Source organism: Centruroides sculpturatus, unplaced genomic scaffold, assembly GCF_000671375.1.
Source record: "Centruroides sculpturatus isolate CEXI.00-Female unplaced genomic scaffold, Cexi_2.0 scaffold1303, whole genome shotgun sequence".
Classification (NCBI taxonomy): domain Eukaryota; kingdom Metazoa; phylum Arthropoda; class Arachnida; order Scorpiones; family Buthidae; genus Centruroides; species Centruroides sculpturatus.
The window spans coordinates 11,199-34,373 of record NW_019385530.1 but is presented as its reverse complement, the minus strand read 5'-3'; the positions used below and the strand labels follow the sequence as shown (position 1 = coordinate 34,373).

The 23,175-nt window shown below is 29.0% G+C and overlaps 1 protein-coding gene across 2 annotated transcripts in view; it reads right to left on the bottom strand.

Moving 5' to 3' along the window:
- Nucleotides 1–23,175, bottom strand: part of LOC111639864 (dynein beta chain, ciliary-like) — a 131,210-nt gene that overhangs the window by 96,843 nt on the left and 11,192 nt on the right. For both annotated transcript variants that reach the window (XM_023385813.1, XM_023385815.1), the window contains exons 5-14: nucleotides 21,167–21,466; nucleotides 19,270–19,569; nucleotides 16,278–16,583; nucleotides 15,999–16,166; nucleotides 14,742–14,987; nucleotides 14,420–14,587; nucleotides 9,335–9,528; nucleotides 7,765–7,927; nucleotides 2,381–2,647; nucleotides 196–357 (exon numbers count right to left, since the gene is read on the bottom strand). In XM_023385813.1, the coding sequence (XP_023241581.1) occupies nucleotides 196–357; nucleotides 2,381–2,647; nucleotides 7,765–7,927; nucleotides 9,335–9,528; nucleotides 14,420–14,587; nucleotides 14,742–14,987; nucleotides 15,999–16,166; nucleotides 16,278–16,583; nucleotides 19,270–19,569; nucleotides 21,167–21,466 (2,274 nt within the window). The remainder of the gene's footprint in view (nucleotides 1–195; nucleotides 358–2,380; nucleotides 2,648–7,764; nucleotides 7,928–9,334; nucleotides 9,529–14,419; nucleotides 14,588–14,741; nucleotides 14,988–15,998; nucleotides 16,167–16,277; nucleotides 16,584–19,269; nucleotides 19,570–21,166; nucleotides 21,467–23,175) is intronic.

Genomic DNA, 23,175 nt, shown 5'->3' with positions numbered 1-23,175 from the left:
GTACGGATACCGTCACAATTTTTTTGCCGTCTTATAGGAATCGTAATTATAGGAATCCGTGTTATAGGGGTCTACTGTATATGTTTTATCTTTAATTTTAAACACCAGTGTATAAGCAATTTTGTCAACAATTTAAAGTTTACCAAAAAATTTGATATACAGCAAGTTTACAGAAAAATACAAAATAATACTTACAGATAAAACTTGTATATCTCCAAGAAATTTCTGACTTACAGATAGTAATGCCTCCTGAGGCCATTTGTGGAACCAATTAATACAGGTGCAATTAATAAGGGCTGGAAATTTTCGGCTTCTCACCCTCAATGTGGTTCCAACAGGTGAAAATGAAAGAACAACCTAAAAAAATTTAAAATAATTATTTATGTTTTATACATAAAAAATAATTAATTTTCTAATTTGACAATTCAATTAAAGATCTTAATAAAAATACTTATACTTAAAACTCATTTTTTTCAATATATCTCAACACTTTATTTAAATTTCAACTTCAGATAGACATGAAAATAATATACTTTACAATGGTTTTTAACAAGTTTGATTCTTTAATTTATTTATAATAATTCTTCTATGATTTCGATAGATTTAATTAGACTTTAACAATTTTTTTTATAAAGAATATATTAGAAATGAATTAGAAACAAATATGATTTTTAAACAATATTCATAAAACCATGCATAAAACACTGAATTAAACATCAATATTTTTTTTTATGGACTCCATGTTAAATATAATAACACATATTTATCTCATGTCAAACTTATTGATATGTTAATTTTTTCATAGTAAATCATTTTTTCTATTTGAGAATTGATTTTTGTAAGTGCATTTTTTATGTAGCATATCTTCTCTATATGATTACTTCAGTTTAAATAGATTTTAATCCTTATTTTTTTGGAACATTGATATTGCGACTACACACCATATTTTCAATGTATATTTTTGTATCAATATATATTACATTAAAATTATTTGTTCCCTGTCATCCTTTCTATCTTTTCTATTGTCTTATTTCTCTGGAATGTTCTTGTTTAACCCTCTTTCTTGGTATGTGGACAACTAATCTCTGAGAACAATAGATGGAATGCAACCCCGAGGGTGAGAAGGGTAGCACGTGGCTCATTCTGGAGAGGAACCCAGAGAGGTAAGACGGTGAAATTGGTCTCCACAGTGCGTTTTAGCCTTGCATGGTAGAGACAAGAACTTTGAGAAGAGAGAGAATAATTGATTGTGAGGAATAGATAATCAGCCTTCGAACTGATTATAAAATAATGAGAGAATTGAGCCCATTCATGATCCCAGGAAGAAATCTTGTTCCAACATACCAATGGCAAATAGAACATTGCAACAGACTGTGGGTACCCTCTTTCCTATCCCGTTATTATTCTTCAGTTTTTCTAATTAATTATTTTATTTTTATTAGTTATAAGTAGTCATAAGCACCTAGTTGTAAGTTATGTATAATTCTAGACAATTTGACAATTGATTCAGGTAGAGATCGTCATGCAAATTTTATTGTCGGAAATCAATCTTGTGTTATTTTTTGTGTGAGTATTATTGTGTATTATTTAGTGGGAGAGGTATTTGTTGGCATGCTAAAAGAATTTTGTATTGCAATGAGTGAGTAATAAATTTCTTTGTTATGTTATTCCTTTGTCTACATTTTGCTCTATCATTATCACAATATCATTAAAATGATATCCACTTTACAAATGTTTTATTTATATTTCGTATTCATAAATATTATACACACATAAATATAATTTAAGAAATAAATGTATTTCATACTTATATAAACAATAGTTTGTAAAACTCTGTATTTAAGAATGTAAATAGAAAAAATGGCATTTGACAGTGTTTTAATTATGATATGATGTTACATTAGTACAGTTTTTCTGAAGAATGTATTGTTCTCTCTACTACTTCAAGATTTGTTGCCACTTTTTCAATAAATAATTTAATAAATAATTTTTTTATTTTTACTGCTAAAATACTTCAAAATATTTCCACATTTATCAAAATTTCTTTTCAGTCCATATATAATTCACATACAAGTAATATCCTTCCAACAGATTTATTATTACTAGGTAAGCATATAAGGTCAACAATTATCCACATGTTGATATTTGGCATGTTATTTCACTTCAAATCAAAAACTAAAGTAAAAGTAAGGACTTGAGTCAGCCCAGGATATACATAAGTTTTGTTTCAAAGACTGTCTCTGAAAATCCAGGTAATGGTCATTTCAGTTTAAACAAAATTTATATAAATTTATTTCTTTAAATTTTTACTGCCATTCCAGTTATTTATAAATTATTTTTATTAAAAGAAACTGAATTTTCAAATAAATATAACACTTACTTTTATCTTTTGTTGTACTTTTGCAATGAAACATTTCCAACAGTTCTCTTTAGTATCTATAAGGCCTAATGATTTAACTTCATTTCTAAAATGATTAATAATATTTTCAGCATCTTCATCTGAAAACAATCCAGGTATTTCTCCAGAAGACAGAAGGTCATTAATTAATACTAAGAATTTTTCATCACCAACTTCTGCATCTGTCATTAAAAACATTACTTCAAAGTTTTTAAGTCCAGTTTTTTCATATAAAATAGCTAAATCACCCTGTTAAAAGATTAAGAATTATATAAGAAAATAACATATAGTATAAGAATTATATAATGTATTCTTTAAATTCTTTAATTCATTATCATAGTAGAGTCCAGACAGACTAAAGATCACAGCCCCAATATTAATACTTTCATTAGTTTAAAGAAAAAATTTTAAAACAAAACTATTGTCATATTACCCATAAATATAAATAGACAAACAAATGGAGTGATAAAATGAAGTGAAGTTTCTAATCAGTGAATGAGATAAAGTTTTTATAATTGTGACTTGAGTGACAAAGATAAGTTTTGTAAGGTTATCTTTGTATTAGACTGTAGAAGCATACTTAACAAGTTTGAATTTAGAATTGTTTGTTATATAAAATAATTGACTTTTGTGGTAACTGAATACTAAAAGACCATTTACTGTTTTTTATACAGTAGAACCCCTATTATCCAAGATAATATGAACCAATAGTACTTTGGATAAGAAAAACCTTCAATAATATGGATGTCGACAATCACTTCCAATTAAAAATTATGAAAAGATTTAAATGATATATCACTTTTAAGCTCTTTTTATATCTTAGTGAATTTAATCATATAAAAGAACAATAATTTTTACATCATATGTTATGCAGTTAATATGTACAATAAGTTGTAAGAATAATAATATATATATTATTATAGATATGTTTTAATACAAATGATTTGTCTTAAATTGAAGTTAAACGATAAATGGTAGCAGAAACAAATCATTTTATAAAACATGTTATCCTTTTAAATTTTATTTTATGAATTACATATAAGAAAACTGTGTTTACTTACAGAATCACCTTGGACAATGCAAAACCTTGGATAATTAAAGTTCTATTGTATTTATTTGACTGAATAAATGTTTCTTCTTCATTGTAATTGTTAAAAAATTTTTGAATTTGTCAAAATTATTGTGACTCTTTGCTACAATTTTGTTAAGGTTTTTTCTTTCTTTAATATCAAAATAATAACTGTAGTTTAGATGTTTTTGTCAGCTAACATAAATTAAAATAAACTAACTTTATATTAGCAATTCAGTAATCCAGGATTGTGAGGTAATTTCCTGTTTGATCACATCATATCCTAAATTTTTAAGTTTTGAGTCTTTTTCTATAATCTCACAATACATTATATACAAATATTAGAAGAATTTAAACTTATTTTTGCATAAGTTAACTTGTGGACTCTACTGTATCATTGCATGAAATGCTCCTTGATACTTTTCTCAGTTAGATATGGGGCACTTGTACATTGGGGCACTTGGGGTTCGTTTCTCCCTTTAGTCTCAGATGCCCTTTTCCTAATCCCCAAAAGTGGCCCCAAACAACAGAAAATTTGTGACTTCTAGCCTATTCTGCAAATATAAAAGAAATTAATGAATGATATTTGTCCATTGACCCATGCAACTTTCTCATATGCATTCCTTAATTTTAAGGCCAAGTAAGCCCCAAGTGTAACCAGTGCCACCTTGTGGGAGTGCCAATTTGATGTTAAATCATAGAGTTTGAAGTTTCTTGCTTAATGTACAATGAACTTTTTTATAGCTTGTGCCACCCCCTTTTTCATAGTCTGTGGGCACTGCTGATTAGGTATGTTATTGTATGTAATAATCAATTTACAATATTTTACTCCTCAGACAAACTATAGGTGTGTAAACTAAAAATCTGCTAAATTTTGGCAGGCATACTTAATATTCTTTTTTAAAACAAATTTGAAAATGGATAGTGTAAATTGTTGCTTAAACTTGTAGTGCTGCGTCACTATTGTTCTTGGGATAGGCGCTTGTATTTATATACCCTTGTGCAAGGTTCATTTTTCCGTACCTGTTTTTTTTGTATAATTTGTAACTTTCGTTTTTTGTGTAAGAAAACCACCTTTTACTTGGGTGGCACAGCCCCGTTGTGTCGATTGGCTGTGCTGTGTTCACGTGTGGTGACGTGTGCGATGGCGGGACTTATAAATTTTGCCATCCCACGTGTACGAGAGTTCAATAACAAATTTTGCCATCCCACGTGTACGAGAGTTCCAGTCCCATCAACAATAACTCAACAAAACACTATTAATATGTCTCACAACATATTAATAGTGTTTTGTTGAGTTATTGTTGATGGGGCTGGAAGGACAGAAATTCTAGAAGGTGACTTTCTGAAAAACTATGAACTCGTCCATCTGTGAAACTCTTTCAAGATTCATCCCGGTGATTTTGCGTGGCGAACTTATCGATTGTGACTCTCCCAGGATCATACTCGAGGATCATCAGGTGGATGGGAAGGGGTGCCGTAGAGACTGAATAAGAATGCTGTTCAGAACTCTCCAATCGAACTGTTGTTGATCAGCTTGTGGACTGCAAGGAGTGTCTTGTGATTTGAAGATCAATGAGGATCTTCAGGCAAATTGGAATGAGTGTTAAATGAATATGAACTGTTATATTCACTCTCTCATATCCAAATATGAACTGTCATATTACTCTCTCTAATATAAATTTTTATTATAGAATTTTAAAATTAAAATTAAATAAAACATATNAGAGAAGTCCCTGGCATTTTAATTTTATAGTGACCTTCAAGTTGCTTACCAGCATATCAATGTATCAAGCAGTAGTCACAGTTTGACCCTTTTCCTGCAATATACTGTAGTGCTGCGTCACTATTGTTCTTGGGATAGGCGCTTGTATTTATATACCCTTGTGCAAGGTTCATTTTTCCGTACCTGTTTTTTTTGTATAATTTGTAACTTTCGTTTTTTGTGTAAGAAAACCACCTTTTACTTGGGTGGCACAGCCCCGTTGTGTCGATTGGCTGTGCTGTGTTCACGTGTGGTGACGTGTGCGATGGCGGGACTTATAAATTTTGCCATCCCACGTGTACGAGAGTTCTTTAGCTGGTGAGACAAGGACTGAGACGGACGGGCTGAGGTGCGCCGGAGTGGACGAGTAGTACTAGTGGACTGAAACAAAGGAAGACGGGGATTCACCACGTGCGGAATCCATCTGCATCGACGAAGCCACATGGACGATACCGATTTTTAGACGACCCCGAAATACAACAGGAGTTTATTGAAGAGATGTGCAGATTAGTTCAACGTAGGAATTACTTCTGTGAAGTGTTTGTATAAAAAAACAATTATATATATTTGTTTCTATTTCTGTGTCCACGAAGACTAGTTAAGTATTGACGCGAGCATTTTGATCCTTTTTTTTATGTAATTTTGTATTGATAAACCCTAGTTTATCGAATTTGACATTCATTAAATATTTTCCTACTATTGATACATGTCGTTTGTCTCGTGTAAAAATCCTCGTGTAACAGTAGCCTTTTACCCTACTCTTTGTCCAGAGTAACCTCGGTGCTCTTAGGATCTTACAAACTCCATAGATTTAAATTCATGTTGTCATGGCAACAATATTACAAATATAAACAAAATGGTGCATGCAGCTTAATGAAAAACAAAGAAGAATTGTATTTGGTGAATTTTACAAACATAAGGAAAAAGAAGATTTATAGTGAAGCATTTTGTAGATATCACAAAATATTTAACTGTGATGATATGATATGGAGATGGCAGAAAAGACAGTTTACATCATCATAGAAAAGATAGACAGTGGTAAGACTGTTACTAGATGTTCAGGGAGTGGGAAAAAAAAAGAATTAAAATAACAGATAGCAAAAGAGGATCATTGGAAAGAAAGGCAGTCAGAAAAGTTGGACAGTCACTAAGAAAATTTGGAAGTTTAAAATATCTCATCAGTATGTTAAAAACATACTAGTGGAACAAAATGTTCATTGGAAGTGAAAATCAGCCTGAAAATTTACAACAACAACTCAAATTGCAAGGATTCTGTTGCAAAAATCCACAAGGATGATTTTAAAGCTTCAAATGGTCTGGTCGTTGTTATAGATGATAGCCATATTTTGCCTTTGATAGAAGTGGCTTAGTGCTTAGATCAACATATATATTGTAAGGATGGGTTTGAGGTTAATCATTTGGAAAGTTATTAAATTCAAGAAAGCAATCTAGAGTTATGATGCCTAAAACTATTTATTTCCTGCATAGTAATGCATTTCTTATATTGTATAATATAATATTTCAATATTTCATATAAACTCTTAGCATTTATAATTGGTCTGAGCATCAGCCAAAGAAAATTTTATTCTTATGAGCAGTGTGGTGGAGTTGGAGTTGGAGTGTGGTGGGGCCCAACTCCTACAAATTTGTAATGTGTGACTTTGACTCTGACTTTAGTTTTTTTAAAAATATTACACTATAATTGCTTTTTTAAGAAAGACACCACTGGGTACCCAAATATTTTTATTTAAAATTTCTTTATAAAAACTCATGCTAAAATTGATGGTACGAATAATCAAATTTGAGGAATGGTAATTATATGCATCATAATTATATATGAAAAACCTCAGAAGATTGTCAGCTTATGCATGTGATTGTGTGAAAAAATAACTATATCTGGTTGCAGGTTAACACATACATTCTTCAAATAAAACAAGGTCTCTTTTTTATCATTGAGTTTCAATTATGCAGTCACATACACTCAGATATTTTCTTTGATTGGATCTTAAAACAGATCATAAATTTAAACTTTTACCCATTTCAGCAAACACTTCAGAAAAATTCAAGATTCCAATGGAACAACTACTGATTGACTCAATATTTTGTATATTCTCAATAAGACAGAGAGCATGCCTTAACATCTTAAAGGTCAGTCAAAAAAAAACAAAAATATTCCTATTTTACACCTTTTCCTCTCTTTACAAGAGCTTAATTGATGGTAAGGTCATCAATCATGACTTCAAGATCCATTGTTTTAAAGTTATACACGAATTTATGTGTTGCCTTACCAATCAATGACATCAGGGAGAAGGGAGTATGTAAAAGGACTTCAGAAAAAAAAAGGACAGAAAGGACGTGGAAGCAGGACCCAGATCCAGGACAAAACAAAGAAATTTTTGGAATGTTATCGAAGACAGGGAAAGTAATGGCTGGAAAGTTGCAGAAACACAATATCTTAAAGGATATTTCAAATTTAAAAAATTAGAAAACACTTTATAAATTATACTAGTTAATATTGTGTTTATATTTTACCTTTAAATCATTAATTCCATAGCCTTTTCTTAAAACAATTTGAAATGTATCATAATCATTTATAAATGATGAGAGTCTTGCTAAAGATTGTTTTCCACTTCCACCGACACCAACCAGAAGAGCATTTCCTCGAGGAAATCTTAAAATTCGACTAATTCGACATCTGTAATTTATTTTTTATAATTATTATGTTTTAATTACAATCATATTCACTATTTAAAGAATTTTATAAAACTTAAATCTAAATCCCGTTGACTTCATAACTATGAAAATTTACATAGGTATTTTATTTAAAATTTTTACAATTACATCTAAATATTTACAAGTATATAAACCATCTTCAGAAACAATAATTTAAAATAAGATATCCATGAACAAAAACAAATATGAACAAATCATATCATTCTACAGTTTAAAAGACATTATCAAGATAGACTCATTTGCATAGACTTTTGATATATAATTTCATAAAATATTAAATATTAACAAATTTAAATATGAATTTTAGAATGTAACTATGATAAATAATGCAGTTTTTTCTTATTTATTTTATTTTTTATAAATCATTATCATTTTGAACAAAAATCATAGAATAAATAGTAATCTGTAACAAGATTTATAAATATAAATGTGAACAATCTAATATTTTAATATACCATCATAAGTTTGATTATTCACAAAAGAAAAACTAGTTAATCAGTTACAGTTATCTCATATCAGAATATTATTATATTAATATATTATATTCTGGCTTCAAAATATCACAAAATTAAAAATCTGATAAAAACAAAGTATGTAAAAAATAAATCAAAAATGACGTGAATGGATATCAACTATCCTTACATATATATCAAAAACTTAAGTATTAGTTAAATTCATTTATCTTCAGAAACAGTAGTTCAAACAACTTTAAACAGTTGATTATGACAATCAACTTTTGAAAAATAAACTTAAGTAAAAGTTTTCTTTTTATGTTTCCAGAGAAATCTATAAAAAAGTTCTTTTTGTGCTTGTACATATTGTACATTTTGTTTTTATGTTACACTATAATTTAAAGAAATGGACATTATCCACCATTTTATTATTATTGCATGATAATTCATATTAGCAATTTCTCCAATATTAAAAACTCAAAACAACTACTCAAGTCACCATTTTACCTAGGAAACATTGGAAGAAATTTTCTCCAAAAGTTAGCAATGTAAACTATTAGTTATGTTTTTAAAAATGCTTTTAAATAAATTTTTTGCTTTAAAAATTTTCATTTTTAAACATTTTGAAATATTTGTATAAATGATGCTGAAAAACTGAGCCTAATATATAGTAAATAGAGCATAATATGTATTATATTGTCTTCAGAATTGCAAGATCAAAAATGTTACCATATTACATACTGAAATTCAAGTATTAGATATCATACTGACAAATTTAAATACAAATAAGTAGTAGTAGTAAATTTATTGTAAATATTTATATATAAGTATGTTAAGTACTGTTAATTTAATTTATAAATTTATTTATGACAATCTAAAAAAACTTTTTTCTACTTTAATAAGAAAATAAAACTTACATATGTTCTACTGCATCTTCAAATAAAACAATATTCATTGCCGCATGAATTTCATTGTAGGAATTTAATGAATTTACCAAAATTTTGTACAAGTTATTTTTATCTACTACAGGCATATATTTTGATATTGCAGTTCCTTCATTAAAATGACAATACAATGGACGTTCTTTTTCAATAACTTCATAATTAATATCCTGAAATAAAGTTATTATTAAAAAATTATTTAAAAAATGTATATATAATGCAATACATCAAATATTCTAAAATAAATTAATAAATGTGAAATGTGACAGGTCCGAACCCTCACTAAAATTCACGTTAAAATAATTGTTTTAAAGAAAATAATATAGTAGTTAGAAATAGATTTATTTTATGAAAACGTGACGCTAACTTTTAAACAATAGAAGAATGTAAGTCTGTCGACCATTTCCGGTTGGAGATCGAATTAAACTTCGATTTTGACCTCTCCTGCGCCCCGAAAGGTTTCGAATTGTCATCAGGTGACGAGGAGAGACCAATCGGAAAGGGGAATCTGAGAGAAAACAGATAAAACCCTGGAAATTCGAGGACGCGACGGCTTCTTCTCCCAAAAGTTCCAAGTGACGGATCTGTTGTTGTGTGTGTGTCTCGCACCCATCTTTGTCTCCATCTCCTGACCTCGGATCGACGTCTTTCCATCAACGGAAGTCGACCGCATCATCCCAGAGTCGTTGAGACATGATGGAATGGTTCATTCGCGAACAAGGGACACTCCTTCAAAAGGGGACTATCTTGGAAAGGAGAGGAAGACCCAGAGGCCGCAGCTGCTGCAGAACTTCCAAGATCGCGGAAATCTTGTAAGCTTCTTTCGTGTTTAATAAACGGTTGTGTTGTTTGTAAACAAAGCATCTATCTCTGACTCAACTGCTTCCACAAGTTGTTGATTGTTACCGCTCGGCAATCCATACGGCAAGGGAGACGATGACGATATATATCACATATTATCGTTCATTGAGTTTTTTTAATTTCTCCCCCCCTTGGCCCCCACATAAATAAGCCTAATATCAAACTTATTTTAAAACAATTTCTGATCAAAAATAAGTTTTCTTTAAAATTTATTACTAAAAAAAATGAAATCAGAATTTAAATTTCATTACATTCTACTCAAATAAAAAATGATAATAATTTACATAAGTTCTATCACAACCTCAAACTAATTTATTTATTTAAACTAACTTATTTATTAAAGCATTTCTTTTGAATTTTTTAAAAAATTACCAGCTAAAATGCTTGTAGAAGTACAATCTAGCACAAGTACTGTACAATGCTTGATGTATTTTAGTTTACAAGTGGATGCTTCATCATTCCATATTTAAATTTGAATTTTTCATCTAGCTATAATAATTTACAAATTATACACTGATCAAAATAACTGATAATAGTTCTAAATAAAGAAGCAAAGTTTATTTTAATACTTTAACATTTTTGAATGTGTTTGCATCCTTTCTCAAAGAATAACATTTTATAAAATCTGTAGTTTTAGCAGCTGAATTGCTATTATTTTGTAAATTGATAATTATAGGAAATATTTGTTAAATATGCTGGTTCTCCTTTGTATTGGAGAACAATAGATTTCCTGTGCTAGAAGCCTGAAGCAATCTACATGTACTTGCACAGAAAACAAAAGAAATGGGTTCTTGGAAAAAGGAAGTCAAGTGGAAGTGATTGAGACCTCAACAGAGACTTGGTAGAGAGTAAAAGAAAACAAAAAGTGTGGAAATTGAAACTTTGGACTTTTGCAGTATGTGGTTTACTCTGGACAAATAACAAGTGAACAACAATCTATAGACAGAACAGCTTGGAATAATCCATCAAAAGTTTAATTTTGGTACAACAGTGGTTCTCAACCGGGGGTACATGTACCCTAGGGGTACGAGTGTAAATCGAAGAGGTACATCTAACTTTCACTATAAAATGACGTATGTTAATCAATTTGCTGTAAATTATTAACACAAGAAACAAGAAATGACAAAAACTTGCTTTAAAATATTCCAGTATGAACATTGATTTCCCTTTTAACAGTCCAGATTTGCCCGTATATTTGTGCCGTTAGTGCCAAGTGAACCTGTAGTCTAGTAAAATTACGGTTTAACTGAGCATTAATGTTAGAATAGAAAAAAATTTTTTATTCTCTTCTATAATTATTGCTCAATGAGATCGGGGCCTTTCGTGTTTTTATTGGGCTACTGGTATTAGAAATAACGAGGCCTGGATTGTACCCCTACCATGCAATGCATGTAACTGCATGTGTGCATTACTTGATATTTAGCAAATTTAGACATTACATTTGTTACAAAAATTGAAAGATTCATTTATTGTTCTGCACATTATAAATTCGCAGCCATTACTTTTAAGGTCAGTACACAACTATAATCTCTATTTAAAAACGTGGGAATCAAATTTTGAAAAAATTTCTGAAGATTTATCGCAACAAATATCCCATTAAATTTTGTTAGAAATTATTGTAGAATAATTTAAATTTTCTTTATCGTTAATTATAATTATTTATTTTTAGGAAATGTAATTTATGCAAGTATTCTGCGATTTTATATAATATACTTATCAAATAATAATAAATAAATGTATGTACTTGATTAAATTTATTATTATTTACGTAAAATAAGTAATTCACTTTTAATTATAGTTAGTTAGAGCTTTTTTTATGGCACTTAGTTATAAGAGCTGTATACATCTAATGCAGTAATTATGAAATTTACATACAAAAATATAAGGGGTACTTGAGAAATGACTAATGAGCTAATGGGGTACATAAATAAATGTATGTACTTGATTAAATTTATTATTATTTACGTAAAATAAGTAATTCACTTTTAATTATAGTTAGTTAGAGCTTTTTTTATGGCACTTAGTTATAAGAGCTGTATACATCTAATGCAGTAATTATGAAATTTACATTCAAAAATATAAGGGGTACTTGAGAAATGACTAATGAGCTAATGGGGTACATCAACAAAAAAAGTTGAGAACCACTGTGGTACAAAGACTGGTATAGGGAATGTGAGTTAGATCTACATCCATAGCTTAGGAGCTATGAGATAGTTAAGCCCCTTTAGTTTTGGTTAGCAGTACTCATATGCAGTATATACAGTGTGTATCAGAATGACATTTTAAAAATTTGGGGGATTGTAGAGGATGAAATTTTGAATGTTTTGATATAAGGAACCTATAGCTGGAAATGCAATATAAAGTTTCTACAGCACTTTGCACGTTCTATGTGGTCGGTATGCTGAATGAAACAACAGAATACAATATTTATGACAAGTTTTATTTACAAAACAGTAGAGTACAATCAAACTGTACACCGAATCAGTGGCTGCACTACTTTAGAGTAAATGTTCAATGTGATGATTACCAACTTCATTACATAATGTGGAACAACAAACCATGTTTTGTCCGACTCTCTGTAAGATGCCACGCTCCCCTCAGATGGTATTAAATGCTGTAAAGATGTGCTCCGTAAGCTCATGAACTGTTCCTACAGGTATTGTGTACACAAGGGACTCACGCTGACTAGTTGTGTTTACAGCTTAGTGCCAGTGGATGCAAGGGGTGACCTGAAGGACGGCAAGCACTAAGTACACAATGTCCTGTACACAGGCTCAGTTAGACCACTGTAGTTGTGTGTTTACAGTCTTCCATCTGCAGCAATAATATGACGTCAATGGACAGAAGGGTAGCTACCAAAGTGAAGGGCGGTCAGCACTTCCTACCGCTGTAGACACTTTAGTTCAAATTTCCGGCTATAGATTTCTTATATCAAAACGTTCAAAATTTCACCTCTACAATACCCCAAATTTTTAAAACGTCATTCTGATACACCCTGTATAATACAGTAGGATCATGACTATCTGAGGTAATATAAACTGATGCTACCTCAGATAACTGAAAATGTGGATAAAATAATGCCAAAGTCATTTCAGATTAAAAATTATGAATATAAAAGATTTATTTGATGATACAGCACCTTTAAGCTTGCTAATTAAGTCCCCTAAATTTATTTAAATAACATCTAGACTTTGTAAAATTTAGAACAATTGACACACACAAAGAAAATTATTTGACATTTTTCATTCTTTCACATGAGATATTTCATGTTCTCTCTGCAAGAACTGTTTTTGCATCAGCAGACAATAATAACTATAAAACAACAAGACCACCAAATGCAAACCACTTGTTTCACCATCCTATAAAAGCTCTACCTTGGCTTTTTGTATGTCCACAACACCATAAAAAATATACTTTATTAATAAATACATCACATTTATGAACCTTTTTCAAGAATTTCGTAACATTTCAGAGTCTTTTCCATTAATTACTTTTCTTCTCAAACTCCATATATCCATGGCTTCTCTGCAACTTACAAATCCCTGTTTTCCTTATTTCTTCTAACATTCTTGCATTTTCTTATTTTACCTTGTTTCCTTTATTAAGGATTTTTTGACAGCATATAGTAGTGATTTTTCCTGTCATAATATCTCTTCTATTCTCCTCTTTTAATCTTTCCATAGATTCAATATAAACTTTATTTGTTCCTCTCTCATCACCTAACGAACAATGTATACTTCTGTTTTGTTACTTTTTTCTTTTTCTTCTGTCATTGCAAGATTGCATCCCCACACATGCTCTCTCATATTGGAACAATGTAGACATGCCAATTAATGTAATATGCATCAGAGTATTTGGAGAAAACCTATACTAACAAGGGGAAAACATGCAAACACCAAACAGAGAGCAGGCTTGGGTGCCCAAGAATAAAGCTTTTTTCTCATCAACATTTTAATGAAGCATTGAATGAAACAATGTTATTCAAGGATTTTCCATATACTAGTATGTAATATTACTTAGTATAACATTTAAAGAATTTGTGAGAGATTAATATAACTTATTGTCTAATGAATTAATGATAATTAATTCTTTCTTTTTAATTCATGAGTCACAAACACATGCTTATATATTACAAATTAATTAGAGAAAAATCTAAATTAAATATAAAAAATTATAACTGTTAAAAACAAATATATATACCTCTACTTGAAAAGTTTTTCTTATTATATCAATTATTATTTTATCAAACTGTTTCAAATCATTTTCATCAACTAGTTTATCTCTATATACTCTCCTACATTCATGAATCCAAAGTTGCAAGAGGTCAATTGTATCTTTTAAACATTCAGTTGTGCCAAATAATAATCCCTAAATTTAAAAATTTTTCAATTTTAGAATATAATAATTCATTTCAAGAATTAATTTATCATTATTTTTTAAATTAAATTGAAGAATTAAAAACAGAAATTAAACAGACAGTCTCTCTTAAAATTTAACAATTATAAATAATTATAAAACTTACTTGAAATATATTTGATAAATCTCTCAAATTGAAAAAGTAATGAAATTTGAAAGCAGTTGGAAAGTAAGTTTGTGATATTTTCTGATGAAAAGAAATTGCTGTGAATACTAATGCTTTAGTTGATTTTGACACACTACTAGAGATTCTACTAAAAGGATCAGTTAAATATTGATACAATATGCTGTGATATATTTTTATCAAACTTTCAAAATTTGGATAACTGACAGCAAATACACAGAAGTGCCTCTATAAAAATAAAAATAATTTTAAAAATAAATTTTAGCATTAATATTTTTTAATTCTAATACTATAAGATTTTTATTTAATATTTTTTAAGATTTTATGAGGCATGATAATTACAGTCTCTTCTATTATGATGTGTATTTTTAATGTACAAATATGCTCATATATGGTAGAAAAATAAGGATATAAAATTATCAAAACAGATAATCATATTAGAGTCATGGAATTTTTTACAAGGTGACTATACTTTATACTGTTTAGTAACACCAAGTGAATTTAATAAACACCACCCAGTTAAATGTCCTTTACATCACTTTATAAGAGAAATGACTGCATTATCATATATTACAAAATTTTGTTGTAAAAATTACTTTATTGAAGAAAAAAATTTTAAAAGATATTGTAAAATTTATAAACTCACAACACAGTAAAACTCCAATTATCCAAATTAATTGAGACCTTGGGCCATCCAGATATACAGAATATCTGGATAATTGAATTTTTGGTTAAAATAATTATTTTTCTTCTTTACAATCACTCTGTTATGTATGTATGTACTGTATATAATTATGTGAAAATAAAACATTAAATGGAGAAATATACCTACGAATTAATATAGTTTATTTGCTATATTTAGAAAAAAATTAATTTCATGCATATACAGTACATACCTATTTATTTTTGAAAAAGTTGGAATAGATAAAGAAATCCAGATAATTAGTGATCTGGAGAGTCATCATCCAGATAATTTTAATTTAGTTTTAAAATAAAATAAATATTTTTAATATTATATGTCTGTATTAATTCCTATACACAGTATTCACGTTCAACATGCCATAAATTTAAGGAATGGTAGAAGTTGATGTGATGAGCATTTTTTATAAAGCAACCAAAGTTTGGAAACAAAACTTAGCAGAGACAAAACTTAGCAGACACTAATAACATCATGTTATTAATGAGTCATTTGCTATTAACATTTGAAATAAAAAAATATAGAGATTAATTAAATTTTACCTGTAAACGAGGATTGATAGTAAAGCTTCCAGCTGTAGGATTCATGCATGACACATATTGACAATTATGAATTCTTTTAAGAGTTAATTTTGTACGATCATACCAATGTTTATAATCTAAATGTTGTCGAATAAGTGTATGTGGTTGAACTGTGCCATAAGTATCAACCTATATAATGTAAAAAATAAAAAGTGTACCCAAATGCAGCATTAAAATTATTTTACCATATAATCATTTTAAGAGTTGTCATTTATGAAATTTTAATAATTTAATACATACTTCAGGCATATTCATATCGTCTATAAAGTATATCATTCGTTTAGTGCCAGGTGGTCCAAAATTTCTACCTGCTTTTTTCTCTAAAGATTTTTCCATAACTTTTTGTAACATTTCAGATGTTGTGTAAAAATTGAAAGGTATTTTTATAACCATATAATCATCTGATAAATCTTCTAGTTTTTCATTTATTAAAACAGTTTTACCACTACCAGTATTTCCTACTAACATAACAGGATGTTGACGATGCATAAGTAAATCAAGGAAAAAACGTATTCGTGTTGTTTCTATTGTATGGACAAGAGCATTCTGGAAAGAAAATGTTATAAATTATATTCAATTTTGAAATATTAAAAAATATAATAATTTTCAAATTTGACTAATTTTTAATTTTTAAAAAATAAATCATTTAGCATTTTAAATTATAACTATATTCTTTTATATTAGTTAAAACATTAAATTTTCTGAAACTAAATAATGATTAATAAAATTATAAAATTGAAAGCCTATAATAATTTTTGTAACTTCAATAATAAAACAAGTGAATAAACAAACATTTATTATTTTAATAAAACTGCAAAGTTTAATTTTTTAAAGTCAACTTATAAACATATCTATATTGTTTCTGATAAGTTCTAGAATAAACAATCTCACCTAAATATGTTATAGAAGATTAAATAATAATAATAAATAAAAAATAACAATAATAATATTTAGAATATGAAATCAAAAATACAAGTAATATGCAATTCTGTACTATTAAAATGAAAATTATTTTTATTTGATAATTTTACTAGATATTTAATATTTTTCTGCACAATTTTTAAGTTTGGCATAAATGTTTTTATATTATAACTTCATTACAATTTAAGATTACTAAATTTGATACACAACTAGAATTATAAAAATTCAAAAAGTTTCAAAGTCAATGCTGAATTCTATTGAATTCTAAATGTAGAATTTTTCTAAAGGGCTATTTTATCTATATATATAAATGAGGATGTTTGTTTGCTATACACTTCTAGGTTGTTTGACCAATTGCTACGAAACTCAGCAGTTACATTTACATTCTTCTGACTTAGATAATGTCATACATCCCACCCCAAAATATCAATTGGATTTCTATAAATCAATTAATTTCTATCTATATCTGATTTGCTGATTTACACATAGTGTCATCTATTGTCAAAAAAATTTGAGAAAATAATAAACTAAATATAATTCTTACAAAAAAAGAAATAATATTTAAAAATATATATTAATTCACTTAATTTTTGCAAAAATGATATAGCATAAAATAGACACAATATATCATTACTTCAACAGGTAGCACATATCACTTACCTGTGTGGAATTGAAAGTGTTACCCTGTGGAAAGTCTATAGTAAGTATATAAGTATTTAATTTTCCACATATAACAACTTAATTTTTTCCATTTCTGAATGCTACTTTCTTAATTCTAATCCTCCAGTAGCCAATTGGATTAAACCACCAAACACTGGTAGTTATTTAGTCAAAAATTCAGGCATGGCCAACAGGCTACACAGAGTTTTCTGTTTTCTTCACATTATTAACCTCGATTGATTGTTTATGACCGCCAATGTCAGAGTTCTATCTTCTTGGGAGGCCCTGACATTCCACCTAATTCATTATGTCATTCCTCTTCGCATTTGTTTGAACGACAACAGTTTTTTCCCCTCTCCTCTCCCTTACATAAGCAACATGACCTTTGGTCCAAGTTGACAATAGTGTTTTGCTTTTAACATGTAAAATTAAATTTTAGTTTCAACCTGTTCTGAAACCTCACCCTTGCAACCAGAAGTGATGTGTTGTTTACTTTCTGGCATAATGTGACATTTTCTGCATGTGTCATTTGAGTATGTGTTTTCTGTAGGTTTTAGTATTTATGACCTCTTCCTGTATGGCAATCATAAATCCTTCCGTCTCCCCAAAGACGCATCCCCGATCTAACCAGCTGTTTGATGCAGTTTTGTCAACAAAATCCTGGGCCAGGTCATAAGGATGCCTGCCATGGAGAGCCTTTTGAGCCCATGATTGCTTAATGTTGTCTATGCTTTTTATATGTTGTGTCATNGTTTCTGTCTGTTGATGTATTTGATCAGCAACCTGTTGTTTGATAAGTTCAAGTGTTGTTTGTGGGATAAGGTTGTTGTGTATAATTGTTCGTTTTTGATCAACAACCCTTTGTTCGGTGACAGTGAGGTGAGGATATTGTTGTGTGAATATGTGGTGTAGTTGTTGTCTGTATGCTGTCATGTTTGTTTCGAGTCTTGTGATGGTGTAGTAAGTACGGATGATAAACTCGTTCATTTCTGTCGTCCATTTCATTCGTTGGCGTGGTTTTCCAGCTTTTGTGGTCTGTGGATGCATTGCCACAGAAACACCAATGCTAGGTTGATTCCTCACATCTGTTGAGGGCACTGCAGTAGCCATGCTTGGGCCGGCGCTGCTTTCGCCACCGGTAACCAAGGGAGACTGGAGCCTATTTTTCGAACGTGAGCCTCTGCCTAACCCACGAACGCGGACCTTGTTAACCCGGGCGACGTCCGAGCCGGTATCACACTTTGATCTGGTTACTACCATTATGATTATCTCCACATAATATGGGTGTGTGGTCACTCTTAGCTTCATTTCTCCCCATAGACCTTACTGGCATGGGTGTCCCTACCAGGAGCTTGTGCTCCAGCCTGCATTGCCCTATGGTTCAGTAAAATTACTGGGCTCTCCCATCACGACCAGGTGGTGACCTCGGGAGAGTTATTATTATTATTATTATTATTATTATATATGATATATATACACACACATACACACAATATATGCATACATAAACAAAAAATAATAATTAAATAATCAAACATTGTTTTTTAAATAATAATAAAATATAAATTAAAAAAAACAGAAATTAGAATATATTTCAATTAGAAAAAATGAATCTTTGTAAAAATATATTTTTGATAAATTGACAACTTACTTGTAATGGTTGTTCAAAATCTAATTTAAATCCAGGAATTTTTTCAGTCCATGAAACAAATCGTTTTGATTCTTGATCAATGTAAAAATCAAATACTGTTCCTGAAGAAGGAAACTTTACAGTTTTGAATTCACTGAGCCACCATTTTGAAAATTCCACTCTATAATCTATTAGATGTTCTTGAAATAAACAAGCACCAAATGCCCAAACACAAGCAAACACAAAATATATTTCATATGTTTCTTTTGATAATTCTATGGAATGTTGTGATAGTAAGCAATCCAATAGATAACATAACATCTGTCAAAAATGAAAAAATTGATAGATAAAATTTTAAATCAAATAAAAAAAGTACATAGATTGTCCCATTATTTAAGTTTATGCTTAAAAATAAATATTAATAGCAATTAAAGTCAAAATTTTCACTTATCTGAATATAAATTTATAATTCAAATAAATAATTGACAAAAAAATTATATATTAATTAAATTAAACAGAAAGGAATGAGAATTAAAAAAATATATTGCTACAGAGATTTCTCTATAAAACAGTTCATAAACCATTAGTAAATAAGAAAAATCATGATCAAAATATGAATACACTGTCACAATAATTGGTGTATTAAGTTATAAATCAATTATATACAGAATATATCCAAATCCTGTTAGTCAGTTAATGTATTATTTATTTAAAATTTTTTAATAATATTTTTAAAAAATTAATATAGCAATGCCTGAAAATAATTTTCTGTAATGTAAGCAAATACTGTCCATACAGACAAATTTCAGTATTCTCCCCAGAAAACAATTTTAAGTGATCAGTCTACTTGGTTAGCCAGTGCAAAGAACCTTTCAAATTTCAGTTAATGACAATAAAATAACACTTTACTATAATATGTAAAGTATTAGTATGATTGTATATGCTAATATATAGTATGATTGTTTTTAAAAAATAATAACTGTAAATAAAATAAAATAAACATTTTTAACTGGTCAGAGGAACTATTTATCTAGTCAACCAATCAGCTAAAATTAGCTTGAGGAGAACACTACAGCTAGTATATACAAGAGAATATTGTTTTAACAGATCATAGAACAACAGATTTTACGGAATAATGGATTTTTTTCAATTAATGTAATTTTACCTCCTTTTAGTGGATCCGTAACTCAGAATGATAAATTTTTTCTAGCTCCATCTATTGTAAACTTTGCATTTTTTCATTGTTTGCACTCCCACCAGGAATGGCCCTGAACTTCAGTGCATGAATGATTAAACTAAAAGTACTATTTGTAATACTGTTCAGAAATGTATAGGGTTAAAAAAAAAAACTATCAATGAAACATCAATGCTCACATCAATGTATTGAAAATAAAGTTTTTTTTCTTTGCAGTGTGTAGCGTCTTTTTCTTTATTGAAAGATTGAAAAAACTATACTTTAAAGTAGTCTGACTCTGAAGAATAATAATACAATTTTTAAAATAAATTTTAATATTTTATTTCTCCCATTGTATTTTTGTTTTTATGTCATAATGTAACTTTTCCAAAAAGGGAGTCTTGAAATTTCCATATGAATTTTTTTGAAAAGTGAAGCTAGAGACCACATTTGACCATCAAGGCAAAGAGTTTACACTTTCACTAAAATAGGACATGTGGTTTATGGATAATCATACATGTATTTATTTTGTTTAAAAATAATAATAAATTGACTAAAGAAAATTCTTGGCATAGATCTATATTTTTATTTTTAAAATGTTATTTCATAATCATTAAATGATTTATAATTACTTTGTGCATGTCTCTTTTAAATTTTTATACTGGAAATCAATTAACTTCAATTAATTTATTTGTAAAGTTTTAAAAATAAATTATAGATCACCTTGAAAAATTTTCAACATACCTGAATTTGACTTATTTCTGTAACTGGTATAATTTTTTTAAAACGTTTTCTTGTTTGTTGTAAGCATGCTGGAATATATTTTTCAAAAAGTATCATCAGATTTGTTTTTTCTGATTGTAATTTTCTTTCTTCAATCCAACTTGTAACATATGGATTCCAATCAAGATCAGTAGGATTCAAATATAAAATTCCTGCTCTTGACACAGTTGCTGGAGTAGCTGTTTCCAAAGAAGCAATTTCAAATACAAGACGCATTGATGGAGTTAAAGGAATTCTTTCATTGCTAGCCAGTGTGAGAACCTATAATATTACAAACTGATTAATCAATTTTTAGAGACAATAAATAAATATTGTATAATAACAATATTTATTTATTTGTTTTATTTTGAATTTTGTTTTGTATTTTTTTAATTTGCATCCTTTGCTTTTTAATTTAATTTAGAAAGAAAATTAAAACAATAACAAACTAAATTTAATTAGTTAATTTCATTTGTTAACATTTTTTTTTGTTGCATGGAAAGGCCTCTTTTTCTCAGTTTGTTACCTTATCTGTAAATTTTTTGAATAAATAAAAATAAAACTAAATATAAATAATTTTATAATGGTTAATTTAAAATTCAACAATCAGAAATACACAAATATATCTATCAGTAAACATATATTTAAAAGAATTAACTTTATTATATAGTTTTAAATAATGTATAAATTCCGGCTTTCATTGCTGTTGTCATGTTTTTTGCTTACCTAACTGGAAAATTTGCATTACAGTATTTGGCATACAAGACAGTGATATTTCTTCTTTGTTTTATATGCACTGTTAAAAGTATGTTTTCATTACTGCTGATTCAAATTTTATTGATAAGTGCAGGTACTGAATAAAATACCAGCCCATTTCAGTGAACCTCTCAAGAACAAATTTGTAACATCAGAACTTTCAAAAAAAGAGGAAGGTACTGTTCTTGTAAATTTAATGAGAAGTATCTATTTAAGTGATTGATTCTAACTTGAATTTGGATGTAGTGCCGGAACAAGCTGGTAATATAGTTCTGACAATTCAGTTATTAAATTAACTTTGGGCAATAAAAACAATAGAAATTTGATATTAAAGAAATTTTTGGAATAAAGACTGAAATCTATGCAAAGCAATTTATCTGAAACCATTTTTTTCAGACTTCTGTCACAGATTTCACTACTGAAGGTGTAAACTTGTACTCTACCTATTTTTAGAAAAATTGAAAACAGAGAGTTACAAAATTAATATGCAGGATTACTATTTTATTGTTAAAAATAAAATATTTACAGTGGATTACACAAATGACAAATTAATTATGGTGCATTCTTTTTAGAATAATTGACTTGTCTTCTCATGGGGAAAAAATACAAAGCAATTTTTTATCAGTATATTCAGCTCATGTTTAAGTTGACTTATCGAGATTATATTTTTACAGGCCTGGGAGTGCCATTTCCCCTTTGAAAAAGTGAGAAAAGTGAGTTGAAATACAGAATAAGTGAGTAAAAAGTGAGTGCAATACAAGTAGCCCTCGGTTTATGCTGGCTCAATTTATGCCGATTCACAATAACTCCGCTGCGCAATTCACCATTTCGCGGTGTAATTCCCCAATTTTCCCTATGCTAGACTGATTTTCATTTCAGTGTCGACGTATTTACCGAGCCGCGACATTGTATATTAGTTACAAAAGATTTTCTGTTTAATATTATTGGGTATGCATACATTTGCATTAAATTAATATTAAAATACTAAACATTTAGGTACCCACGAGTCAAGTTATTAAACTTAATAGTCCAACAAATGGTGTCTGAATCAATAGTGCCAATGAATGTATCCCGTATCAGATCGTTCAGGAAAACACTTTACGACGCAGTAGCACTTCCAGCGATCACAAATCATCATTAGTGAGACAAATCTACTTTTCATTGGCCAGACGATATCTATCTCTTCTTAGCCACCTTCAATTTTCCTGCTCAAACTGACCTTATATATGGGCTAC